Source organism: Chlorella variabilis (assembly GCF_000147415.1).
Source record: "Chlorella variabilis unplaced genomic scaffold CHLNCscaffold_2, whole genome shotgun sequence".
NCBI lineage: Eukaryota > Viridiplantae > Chlorophyta > Trebouxiophyceae > Chlorellales > Chlorellaceae > Chlorella > Chlorella variabilis.
Window position 1 is genome coordinate 2,111,148 of NW_005435086.1, and position 12,185 is coordinate 2,123,332.

General features: G+C 70.4%; 3 protein-coding genes across 3 annotated transcripts; 2 read left to right on the top strand and 1 right to left on the bottom strand.

The window, feature by feature from the left end:
* Positions 1–1,606: 1,606 nt before the first annotated feature.
* CHLNCDRAFT_138120 (hypothetical protein) lies at positions 1,607–3,433 on the top strand (the record flags this gene model as incomplete). The annotated part of the gene is made up of 4 exons (XM_005851238.1): positions 1,607–1,784; positions 1,957–2,051; positions 2,327–2,429; positions 2,577–3,433. 4 exons carry the CDS (start codon positions 1,607–1,609, stop codon positions 3,431–3,433), a joined length of 1,233 nt encoding a protein of 410 aa, XP_005851300.1.
* Positions 3,434–4,831: 1,398 nt separating this feature from the next.
* CHLNCDRAFT_138122 (hypothetical protein) lies at positions 4,832–6,065 on the bottom strand (the record flags this gene model as incomplete). The annotated part of the gene is made up of 2 exons (XM_005851536.1): positions 4,832–4,993; positions 5,121–6,065. The coding sequence occupies 2 exons, from the start codon at positions 6,063–6,065 to the stop codon at positions 4,832–4,834; spliced, it is 1,107 nt and encodes a 368-aa protein (XP_005851598.1).
* Positions 6,066–6,365: 300 nt separating this feature from the next.
* On the top strand, positions 6,366–9,674 carry CHLNCDRAFT_138123 (hypothetical protein; the record flags this gene model as incomplete). The annotated part of the gene is made up of 8 exons (XM_005851239.1): positions 6,366–6,453; positions 6,658–6,817; positions 6,901–7,001; positions 7,135–7,247; positions 7,434–8,481; positions 9,151–9,185; positions 9,342–9,485; positions 9,642–9,674. 8 exons carry the CDS (start codon positions 6,366–6,368, stop codon positions 9,672–9,674), a joined length of 1,722 nt encoding a protein of 573 aa, XP_005851301.1.
* Positions 9,675–12,185: the final 2,511 nt, after the last annotated feature.

Below are 12,185 nucleotides of genomic sequence, written 5' to 3' on the forward strand. Positions count from 1 at the left end.
CAGCGGCTGCCAGCGGGCAGCCGTGCAGCGCCGGCTGCTTCCAGCCGGCGCTCACCTGCGGCGGTAGCAGCTGGCCGTCAGCGCCCAGCTGATGCTCCCCCTCCTCCTCGCTCCCCTCCTCCTCCTCCTCCTCCCCCTCCTCGCTATGCCCCTCCCCATCTTCCTCGCTATCCTCCTCCGCCTCGCTCCCCTCCTCCTCGGTGTGAGAGAACTCGCCCTCCTCCTCCGCCTCCAGCTCATCAAGGCCTGCCAGGCCACGCGGGAGGCAGCAGCACCAGCAGCAGCAGGAGAGGGGTGGTCAGGTGTGGCGGGCACACAAAACAGCAAGCAGATGATGGGCTGGGCGACACTGAGAGCATATGCTGCGGCGGCACCGGCGGCTTCCACGCTCCCTCCCCACGCCTCCCGCCCGCCTCACCCTCAGCGTGCACCTCCTGGCCCAGCGCCGCGGCCGCGCCCTCGCCGCCGCCGCCGGGCTGCTGGCCAGCCAGGCCAAACAGGGCTTCCAGCGCGGCGGCCGCGGGCAGCGCCGCGTCGCCGCCGCCCGGCCCCGCGCCGCCGCCGCCGCCCGCCGCCCGCAGCGCCGCTTGCAGCTGCTCCAGGTAGGACCTCAGTGCCGACACCTCGCCAGACACGAGCGCCTGGCTGAGCAGCTCCGCCATGTCGGAGGGGGGGCCCTGCGCGCGCCGCGCCTGCCGCGCCTGCCGCCGCGCCGCCGCCTCGGCCGCGGCCAGCTGGCCAGGCCCCAGGCGGGACAGATCCTCGCGAATGGCGGCGTTGATGTCGCGCAGGCTGGGGCCCTGCAGCGGGGTGGGGGCAGGCGGCACAGGCATGGCGGGGCTCTGTAGGCGGCAACGTCTGGTGCCAAGACGAGAGAGGGGCCGGGCCGGCAGCTATCAACTGTTCCAGCCAGCCGGGCTGACGCTTGCGTGAAAAGCCAGCCACCAGCTGCAAGCGAGTCGAATCCGGGCACGCGGGGCAGCGCCAGCAGCCTGCCTTGGGGGGCTGCGCGGGAGCGGACGGGGGTGGCGTCACGTGCCGCCCCGCCAGCAGCACCAGCACATCGCCCTCGCTGCAAACGTCCCGCAGCTTGGCGCCGCTGTCCCGCAGCACACGGCCATGGTACACCTGCAGGTGAGAAAGAGGAGGAGCAGGGGCCCGGCAGCGGTGAGACGCGGCAACCGGCGGGGGGGCCCAGGTGGCCGCCCGGCCGCTGCTGACCGGTGCGGGGCCTTTGGTGCCATCCCGTGCCGCGCACCAGCCTGGGCCGCTCTCTGAAGCCCTCTGGTAACTTGGTGCCGCTGGCGAGCACTTCCAAGAGGTCGCTGAGGCTCCCTTCTGGGTCCGCCTGCACCGTCTGCGGCACAGGGCTGTCCAGCGACCTCACGAGGAGCCTCATGGCCCACAGGATGGGCCAGGTGCGATCCCAGAGGCGTCTCCCAGAGCCATTCTGGAAGTGTGGGCCGCTGTACAGACCTGTCCTGGCCTGCGTGTCCTGGGAAGACTGGAGCCCGCCTTGCTGCATTGCAACACGCTTCTGACGCCCTGTGTACCCCGTCCCCGCAGCGGCAACGAACTTGGCTCGCTTCTCGAATATTGCAACACAATGCCCGGGCAGAGTCCAGTGGGGAAGCCTCTGTTTCTGTTGGCCGTGGCAGCGCTGGCCCTGTCCAGCACATCGGTGGCCTCCCCCGGCAATGACAGCAGCGGCGAGGCGGCGGTGCACACGCTGACGGCGGAGCCGGTGGCGGGGAGCCAGGAGGATTTGTTGAAGTGGGCCCTGGGTGAGCCGCCGCCCTGCACCCCGCACAAGTTAGTGAACTAGCCCATCATCCCTGCCGCCGGTGCTCGCCCCGCCGCTTCCCCAAATCGCCGACCCGCCCTTCATCCGGTCCCGCAGGGTTGCAAGTAGCCGCCAGCTCACCCTGGCCGCCCTGCCTGCCCTGTTGTGTGCAGCCCACAGCGACCCAGACGAGCTGCGCCGTGCGGCGGCAGAGGCGCGGCGCGGCGCCGAGGAGGGGAGCCCCGACTTTCTGGAGCGCCAGCGCCGCGTGCAGCAGCTGCTGGAGGCGATGAGGGGCGAGCCCAGCGAGGCGGAGCTGATGCAGGCGCGCCTGCTGCCCCCGCCGCAAACACAGTGCCTGCACGCAGCCAGCTGCTCCCGCCTGCATTTGCACGACAGGGATTGCCTTGCTGCGCCTGGCGCCAGCCTGCACCAAGCGGGCAGGTGGCTCCTGGCACCGCTGGTGTTCAGCCACCATCGCCTGCCCCGCTGCCAGCTACAGCCCACCGCTCCATCCCTGCTGCTTCGCTTCCCGTGCTGCAGGAGGCTGTAGCCATGCTCAGCAACTCCTCAGCCACCCACCAGCAGCTGGGCAATGCGCTGGAGGCTCTGCGCCTCCTGGTGGAGCCCATCGACGCAGCCAACAGTGAGTGGTGGTGGTGGTGGTGGTGGGTGTGGTGGTGGGGAGCGCACAACGACTTGTGGCAGACCTGCGCCGCGGCGTCCCCCTCGCCTCTCCCTTGCCCTCGCCCTGCCCCGTCCCTCCCGCACCCTGCACCCCGCTGTCCTGCAGACCTTCACGGCATGGGCGGCCTGGCGCCGGTGGTGGCGCTGCTGTCGTCGGCGCAGCCCGCGGCCCTGCAGGCGCGTGCAGCACACCTGCTGGGCACGGCCGCCTCCAACAACCACGAGTTCCACGCCCAGCTGCTGCAGGCGCACCCAGAGGTGCTCACACTGCTCCTCCGCCTGCTGGCGGCCGGCAGCGCCAGCGCTGGCAGCGCCGGCGCCGCCGGCCAGCAGGCGGCAGAGGCGGCGGAGGCGGGCGCCAAGGCCCTGTACTGCCTGAGCGCCATCCTGCGGCTCAGCGGCGCAGCCCGCGGCGCCTTCTACCGGGCCGCGGGCGTGCGGGCGCTGCAGCAGCTGCTGGGCAGCCGGGGCGCAGGCGTGCGGCTGAAGCGCAAGGCACTGGGGCTGCTCACAGACCTGGTGCAGCTGGATGCGGGGGACGTGGGCGCTGTGGCAGGCGGCGGCGGCGGCGCCGACGCGCCTGCCACCGCGGGAGCCCAGCAGCAGGCGCGGCCCGCCGCGGGCCTGGACTACCCAGCGGCAGTTTCGGCGGCGCTGCAGCTGCTGGATGCGGGGCGGGAGGATGCGGATGCGGCCCCGGATTTCGACATGCAGGAGAAAGCGCTGCTGGCCTTGATGGCGCTGCTCGACACCCAGGGTGGTTCGGCGGCGGCGGCGGCGTTTACCCAGTCGGGCGGCGACGCCGTGCTGGTGCGCCTGCAGTCCGGCCTGCGAGCGGCGGCGGCGGCGGCGGACGAGGATGGCGGCGATTTTTTGCTGGAGGTGGTGCAGCTGGCTGCCCGGGTGCGGGCGCGGGCGGCGGCGGCGGCGGCAGGCGGGGGCCACGACGCTACCGAGCTCTGAGTGTGCATCTTTGAGTTGATGACAAACCACTGTTGTCTACTGAGGACTCGGGAACCTTGTCAAGACCTCACATGGCTGTATATTTGGTGAAACCCAAAGTGGTGCATGTACATGGACGTGTCGGGACAGCGCGCTGGGCTGGCGCAGCCAGGTGGAGTGAGCGCATATGCAGCGGGCAGGTGCCAACTCCTGCCCTCGGCTTGGCGAATCGCCTTTGGAAGTGTTGCAGCGCCGTGGCGCTGCTTCTCCTGTAAAGGGCTTCCACCCTCGTCCCTCACACCTCCCTCCCCAGCCGCCACCCCGCTGTCCAGCATGGGCGTTTCGATACCTCGAGTCTGCGCAGCGCCGAGCTGCGGTGTCGTTGGCAGCTCGGGGGGCGGCATCACGTTCACTGCAGCAGGTTAGCGTGGGTGGCGCCCCACGGGGAGCAGAAGGAGCTGGCGCGACGGCGCTGGGACTTGGGGCACGTGCGAGCTGGTCCTGTCTGAGGGCAGCCGCCACCGCCTCAGCGCCCCGAGGACCAGCATAGCTGCAGCGCCTGGCCCCCCTACTTCCAGCAACCTGCTCATTACCTCTTGCCACCCTCTGCCCCTTGCCGCAGAGTGCTTCACCAAGACCTTGCCAGATGCTCCCCAGGTCAGTGGCTGGGGCTGCTGCCAGGACTTCCCGGCTGCTGTTGTGCGGGACGTGCTCACGCCTGCTGCGCCTGCCGCGTCTTGCCTGCAGTTGTGGGCCTGCTGCCAGCAGCACAAGCGCGAGAGTTTGCTGTCCATCCTGCGGGACCTCCCCTACCGGCAGTCCAAACGGGAGCAGGCGGCAGCAGCAGCAGGCACGGCGCCGCGGCGGCGCGCCGCTGAGCTCAATTCATGAGCCCATCTCGAGATGCAGCCTGGGCCTGAGGGCCCCCGCGCTGCCGCTATGTCTCGCTTCATTGATACCTGAATAACACATGAGGCACCCACACATCCTGATCCCTTGCTGCTCTTCTGGCCAGCACTTGAAAATTTGAGCTGAGGCCTTGCCCACCGAGTTCCCTGCTTCTGCACCCCTTACTAGACCTCCCACCGTTTTCTTTCTCAGACGATCGTTTCTTTGTTGTTGCTGCCTGTTCCGCTTCTGTCTGTGCTCTGGGTCCCGTTCTACTTGCTAGCTTGGTCCATGCCTGCTGCACTCTCCGGCTGCCTGCCCCACACCGCACCTTTCCAGTCTGTCCAGTTTTCCCTTCCCGTCCAGGAACACATCACTCCAGCGCACCCCTCACACTTCCCCTTGTGTCTGTCCAGCCTCTGCCTGCACACCCTACCTTTTCTGCTCGCCTGCTGATCAGCATTACATTCTTTTCTCGACTCGGCATGGTACTCGCCGCTACAGGTCTGCCATTCTTCTGCCCCTGTGCTGTCAGGTGCCGCCCTGTGTGCCAATCGCTCCGTCCCCTAAACTGTGATAGATGGCCCCGCCCGCCAGCGCCCCCGCCAGCGCTTGCGTCAGCACCTGCCGCGCGGCGCTGCTGCACCCCTCCTCTGCCAGGTTGGCCAGCGTGCCGGCAGCGCACACCGCCGCCTGCACATAACAGGGAGCAGGGGTGTGGGGCACGGGGTTGGTCTGCCTCGAGCGACAGCTGCGGGGAACTGTGAGTGTGCAGGTGCCAGCTGCTGGTGACAGCTGGCGCCCCTGCCATGCGCCCCACCTGCGTGTCGGCGCCGGTGAGCAGCATCACCAGGCCGGGCAGGGCGTCGGGGTGTGCGCGGATGTCGGCCCGCGCCTGTGCCTCGCGAGACATGTTCTGCAGGGCGCCTGCTGCCGCCGCCGCCACGCCCGGGTGGGGCGAGGCCAGCAGGCCCACCACGGGCGGGATGCCGCCCTGCTGGCGCAAGGCGGCGACGCCCCCCGCTTCGCTGGACAGGTTGTGCAGCGCGCCCGCCAGCCGCTGCTGCAGCCTGGCCTGGGCGTCGCCGGCGGCGTTGGCGCTGCCGCTGCTGCCGGCGCCTGCCAGGGCGTGCAGCAGCCTGGCGGGGCCGCCCGCCTGGAGCACCGCCGCCCTTGCATCGGGCTGGAGGCACAGCGTCTGCAGCGCGCCTGCCGCGTTGGCCCGCGCCTCGCCGCCGCCTGACTCCAGGCACAGCAGCTTGAGCAGCCGCGGCACGCCCCCCGCCTTGAGCAGGCCGGTGCAGTTGATGGGCTCATAGCACAGGTTGCTGAGTGCGTTGGCTGCCTCGCTGGCCAGCTCCAGCTCCAGCGGGGCGCCTGCCGCCGCGTCGAGCAGCGGCGCCACCACGTTCAGCACGTGCTGGGTGCAGCGCAGGCGCACGTCGCCGCGCCGCGCCAGGATCTTGAGCGCCCGCAGCGCCAGCAGACGGGCGGCAGGGGAGGCGGCAGCCACGTCGGGCCGCGCCAGCAGCGCGGCCAGCGGGTCGAGCCGGTCTGGGCCGGTGGCGCGCAGGTGGGGGGAGTCTCGGGGGCAGTCGTTCTCAGCCACAAACCGCTCCAGCAGGCCGTGCAGCATCTCCAGCTGCTCCCGGGCGGCGGGCTCCCCCAGGGCCACTATCGCCACGTGCACCTGCTGCCAGGACAGGGCCCCCTGCTGGCTCTGCAGCGGCGACGACTTGCGGCGCGTCGGCGGCGCGGCGGACATGTTGAGTTGACCCGCTGACCCGCCGGGCGAGCGGCTTGGATGGAGTCCCAGGCGTGATAAAATGCGTGAATGACGTGCCGGCGACAGAGCAGGGGCGGCATTTTTGGGCTGCTCGTCGCTGGCGCCAGCGGCGCAGCGCGCCACAGGGGCTGTACAAATGCGAAGGCTATCCTCTCCCGAGCTCAATGTAGATTTGCAGCCGGCCGTTCTGCACTGTGTTGCTGCTGAGGGAGCTGGGTGCAGCACGACAGCTCGCTGCTCTGCTGCAAACTCGGGCCCCGTGTCCCCCGCGGTGCGGCAATGGCGGGGCAGCAGCCCGCCCAGCCGCACCGACGACAGCAGTCGCTGCCGCGCAAGCTGGAGCAGCTGCAGCGGGAGGGGCGGTTCGGTGCGCCGCCGTTTACCGCCGTGCCTCCTTCGGGGCTCTTGCCTATCGAAGGCCTGGTTGATGAGGCTGGAGACCTGAAGAGTGAGGGCCGGGGTCTGGCTGCAAGCAAGCCTGCAGGCAGCCTGTTGCGCCAGGGCACTGCGGGTGCCCGCGGCGCTGCCCGCCCAACTACCCACCCCCGCTGCCCGCCCAACCCGTATGCAGGCGTCGTGCTGCTGGGCTTCACTCGCGACGGCAGCCACCTGATCTCCTACACCACGCAGCCCGTGGCCGCCGCCGACGCCCAGGACGGCTACTGCCTGCAGCTGTGGCGGTTCCAGCCCGGGGCACGCTGCGCCAGGCTGTGGAGTGTGCCGCTGTTTCGGTGAGGTGCCGTGCGCCGCGCAGAACCCAGCCGCAGCCGGCCTCGCCTCGCCCTGTGCCACCGACGCCGGCCTGTGGCTGCAGGACGCAGCCGTACCTGGATTCCCTGGCTGAGGAGGAGGAGTTTATGGTGGCTGACGACATGCTGCTCACCGTGGCAGAGGCGCCCGACGGTGGCCTGCTGTGTGAGCCGCCTGGTCGCCCCGCCCAGGGCGCAGCCCGGCCGGGACGCAGCTGTGCCCCTGCAGCGCCACCACGGCACCACGCAGGTGCCCGCCTCAGCCCCGCCTGCTGCTCCCCGGGGTCTGCTGCGTGCAGTGGTGCACGGGCGGTCTGCCGACCCCGCTGACGCCGCCAGCCGCGACCACCACCTCACCAACTACCTCTCCATCCTGCCAGGGCCCCTGCACGCCGGCGCAGCCCAGCTGCAGGTGCGTGTGTGGTGGGGCACGCACGAGCGGCCGCCACGCGTGGGCGCGCCCCTGGCGGCAGCACCCGGTGCCGCGCCTGTCTGGCTGCTTGCCGCACTATCTTTAAGGTAGCCCCAAACCTCCCAGTTTTGAGCTGCCAGTTTTGGGGCATACTTCAAGCCCCACTGGTGGTGGTGCGTGCCGCAGGTGGCGCACCTGTCTTACCACACCACCTACCCGCACGCCCCCTTCAACCCGTACCAGTTCCTGTCTCCGCTGGAGGGCACAGCGCCGCAGCAGCCTGGCGGCGGCGGCAGTAGCCTGGCCATCGCGCTGTACGCGGCAGACGGCGTGCGGCATGTGCACGCGGCGGTCATCCGGCGGGGGCCGCTGCTGCAGGTGGCGGCGGCGGCGGCGGCAGCAGCAGGGGGCCGGCACCAGGCACAGAGCGAGGAGGATGTGGAGGAGGACGATGGGGAGGACAACAGCAGCTCCAGCAGATTCCCGTCCCCCGACCTCACACCCCGCAGCACGCCACCAATGTCGCCCGCGGCGCAGCGCATGCCGGCGGCGCACCCTGGGGCCGGCGCATGGCCCTGGGGGCACCAGCAGCAGCAGCAGCAGCAGCGGCACCAAGTCCCTGCAACCAGCAGCAGCTGGCCGGCGCAGCGGCGCGCGTCTGCGTCGCCGCGCGGCTCCCCTTGGCCTCAGCACCGCCGCCGGCAGCAGCAGCAGGCGGTGAGCGCGCACGACGGCGGCATGCAGTGCAGCAGCAGCAGCCTGGAGGCTCAGTACGCACTGGTGAGCTGCAGCCGCGCTGCTCCACTCAGCAGAGCATGCAGCAGCGGCGCGTGCGGCCTCGGCGCCAGCGCCTGCGGGGCCTTGGCGGCGGTCAGCCTGGCGGCGGCGCCGCAGCTGCTCGATTTGGAGAGCTGCATTTATGCCGCCCTGCAGCAGCAGGGGCTGCCGCCCGCTGCCCTGCTGGACTATGCGGCGGCGCCGGTGCTGGGGTGCAGCTGGGGAGACCAGGAGGGCCTGCTGCTGCTGGCGGTGCTGCGGCTGGCGCGGCAGCCGGGCCCGCCCTCGCCGCACCAGCAGCGCCAGCACCCGCAGCCACCGCAGCACCGCTCGGCGTGCGTCCTGCTGCATGCTGCGGCCGCCAGCGGGGCGGGCGCGGTTGTGGAGTGGCTGGAGCCGCCCTACCCTTGGCACCACGACCTCTCTGCCTTCCTGGTGCAGCAGACCGCGTTTGCGGGTGAGTGGTGCCGTACGGATGCACGCACACATGCGCAGGTGTGTGTGGGGGTGCAGCGGAAGACGGGCTGGACTGGGCTGGAGCCGTCAGCTGGTCGCCCACCATGACCGCACCTGCCACATGTCGCAGGCGTTGCGTTCGAGAAGGCTCCGGCCTTTTTCGCAGAGTTCATGCGCAGCCGTTACACCGTGCCGCTGCCCCGCCGCAGCCTGCCCCTGGTCCTCACAAACCGCACCGTGCTCGGCAGCGGGCAGAGCCTGCAGCACATAGCCCACCCTTGGCTGCCGCTGGCAATCTTGGGGTACCGCGGCGCAGCAGTGTAATGACGCGCATGGGTTCGCAGGGTGTGTGGGGAGAGGCGGCCGCCCTTTAGGTGATCCCCGCCGTAGTGGCGGTGAGCTGTGCAGCAGAAAAGCGGGCCCCCACAGGCGATCGCCCATTCTTCCATCTCTCTTCCATCCCTCTCTCTGCCCTTCTTCAGCAACCCTCTGCAATATGCTTTGCGCCGCTCGGACCGCTACCGTCGCACCCAGCCACCACCGCCTCGCCTCCGCTGCCCGGCGGTCTCTGGTGGTGCGGGGTGAGTTGCGCAGCAGTGCCGGAAGCTTGTACACGGGGCTGGGAAGTTAGGGCTCTCGGTCTCACCCGCCTCACTTGTCTGCTCTGCAGCCTCCAGCGAGCAGATCAATCCCTCCATCAAGAAGGTCAGATCAGAAACGGTGGAGGCGGCCGATCGAAATGTGGTGGCGAGCTCCGCCGCTGGCCCACCGCCTTGCTGCCCACCGCCTTGCCGCCCAGTGGCCCTCCCCACCACCTCTGCTCAGTAGCATTGCTTGCCAACTGATTGGCTCGGCTTGCAGGATGTGGACAAGGTGGTGGACTCGGTGAGCCCCAAGGACCTGGGAGGCAAGCCTCAGGTGGCCTACTGCCGCTGCTGGCGCTCCGCCACCTTCCCGCTCTGCAACGGCGCGCACGTGGCGCACAACAAGGCCACCGGCGACAATGTGGGTTGTGGGACGCTGTGTTTTGTGTTGCCTTCTGCCGGGTGATCAGCCAGGAACTGATGCCAGGTCCTGCTGACGTGCACAATGGGATGGCCAGGGGGGCATCAGCCCAGCATGCCGCTCTGTCGCACCCACACCAGTGCTGTTGGATTGCAGGTGGGCCCGCTGCTGGTCAAGGCCAGCGACTGAAGCGCACTCTGTCGCCCCTGCTAATCTATATCACTTCAGCGAACTGCGTGCCTCCCTTCTGATCCCAGTTTTGCGGGCTGTGCCAGCATTGTAATACAGCTGATGGAGCCCACCAGACCACTACTTCACAGCAAGCCCACCAGACCACTACTGCATAGCAAGGCTCACCGGCACACGCCACATGGCCGCCTGGCTGACAGACAGACAGACAGTTACAGGGGGGGTACAGCATGTCACGGTCAAGACAGATGTACAGTGTGCAGGCACGGAAGCAGGGCCTGGGAAGGGGGCTGGGGCAGCAACATTTGCGGGGTGAGGTGTGCATGGGACAAGACGTGTTGATCCAATATCAATCCGCGAAACAGGTGGAGGTGATGGAGGGAGGGCTGCGGGCACACATGCGCAGGGGGGTGGGGTGGGGCATGTGGCATGCATGTGCATGGGGACTCGACTGTTGGGTGCAGCCAGGCATTGCAGGGCTGCAAAATCGGCGCGGGCCATGGGCAGAAGAGGATGAGAGGGGCCGGCAAATCCCGGCACCCCCGTCGCCGCACAGGCAGAGGCCCGGCAGCGACAAATGAAAAGAAGGAATCGCCGAAAACGAGGCGGGCGCAGAAAGTTGGCCCGCCTTCAGCTCGAGCAAAACAGTCCGGAAAATTGGAGGGGGCGGGAGGAATGGGCGGCGCCCCGCGGCCTCTGGAAACAGGGGGCAGGAAGGAAAAGAAGAGGGTGTCCACTCGTTGGCAGGCCCCACGCGCTGCTCTCCCACTCGGTCCTGGAACAAATTGCAGGTGCTGCGCGCGCCTCGTGGCGGCGCCCGGCGGCACGCGCCGCCCGCGGCATGCCCGCCGGGCAGCGGGTGCAGCCTCCGGCGCCGCCAGCGGCTCCTGCCGGCGCGCGCGGTCAGTAGGTGATGACGAGGTGCTGCTCGGAGCGGCCGGCATGAAGGCTGCCCACTTGCGGCACCTCCACGGCCAGCCGCTCGCCCACATGCTCAAAGGCCACCTCAAAGCCGTCCACGCAGCAGGACTGCAGGGGGCGGGTGGTTGGGAGGAGCAGGAGGGGGCGGATGAGCGGCGGCAGGATGGGGCGGCGTGGCGGGGCGCTGGGCGCAGCTGGTGCGGGCCAAGGGCTGGGGGTGTCAGACTCGAGCAGCCACCTCGTGGGCGGGACCCCCACCGCTGCCGCCCCACCGCTGCCGTGCCCACCTGCGGCTTGTGGCTGCTGTAGGCCAGCAGCGTGCCTCGGCCGCGCACGGTGAGGTGCACCTGCACGCAGCGGGAGGGGGGGCGCCACGCAGCCACGCACGGCGTCGGCGGCAGCCACGCCAGCGCTGGCAGGCCTCGCCAGCAGCTGCCGCGCCCGCAGCCGCGGCCTGCCGCCTCCACACACCCCGGCGCTCCCTCGCCAACCCTCCGCACCCTGCCACCCCCCTCACCAGCAGCTGCTCGGGCGGCTGGGGCCCCTCCTCCTCCTCCTCCCCGCTCATGGTCATGTAGGTGCGGCTGGAGGGCCCCGCCCGCTCGGCGCGCACGCCCCGCACCGCGCCGCCGCCGTTGAGCATGTTCTCCAGCCCGATGGGGGCAAACTCGAGGCCGGGGGAGGAGGAGGCGGCGAACTCGTAACGGGCGATGGGAGCCAGCGTGACCACGCAGCTGTGCCAGCCTGCGCGGGGAGCGGGCCGGGCGCGGCGGCGCGTGGGCGGGTGAGCGGGCCCAGCACGGTCGCAGAGTATGCTATGGTGCCCAGCAGCGGCAGCTGGTGGTGTGGACCCTGGACCTCCCCAGCATGCACCCGCCCTGCCCTCAGCCCCTCCCGCCGCCCCGCCCTGACACCGCCCTCGCCACCCCGCCCGCCAGGCCTGGCGTGCCGGCCCGCAGCACCAGATCCACCCCCGCGCCGCTCACCCTCCAGTGTGATGGGCACGCCCTGGTGCCAGGCCACGCGGTGCAGCTCCTTGCTGGATCCCACATACACTGCAAAGTCGGGGACCGCGGGGTGCCGCGACACCCCGCCCTCCTCCTCCTCATCATCATCATCATCGCCCAGCCCCAGCAGCCCCGCCTGCAGCACCGCGGGCCCGCTCATGTAGCTGCTGCTGCTGGAGGGCCAGCCGCGAGCGGCAGAGGCGGCGCGACCAGGCGCGGCGCCGCCACTGCCGTCGTCGTCCACGCTGCTGCCGGCTGCGTCTGAGCTGGCCGACAGGTCTGCGCTGCTGCCGGGATCGGCCATGGTGGCAGACAGCAGCGGAGCGCGCACGCTGCCCGCGGCGCCGGCGCCGGCCTGCTTGGGGCTGCTGCTGCGCGCGGTGTGGCGGCGGCGGCGCGCGGCGCCGCCGGCCTCCTCGGCCGCCGCCGCCGCCAGCACGCCCGCCACGTCGCAGCCGGCCGCCTCCAGCTGCTGCCGGAACACCTCGACGTCGGTGGGGCGCACCAGGGCTGCATGGTAGAAAGAAAGAAAATAGGGGGTGGGGTGGGGCAAGGGAGCACATGCGAGCACAAGCTGGGGGCG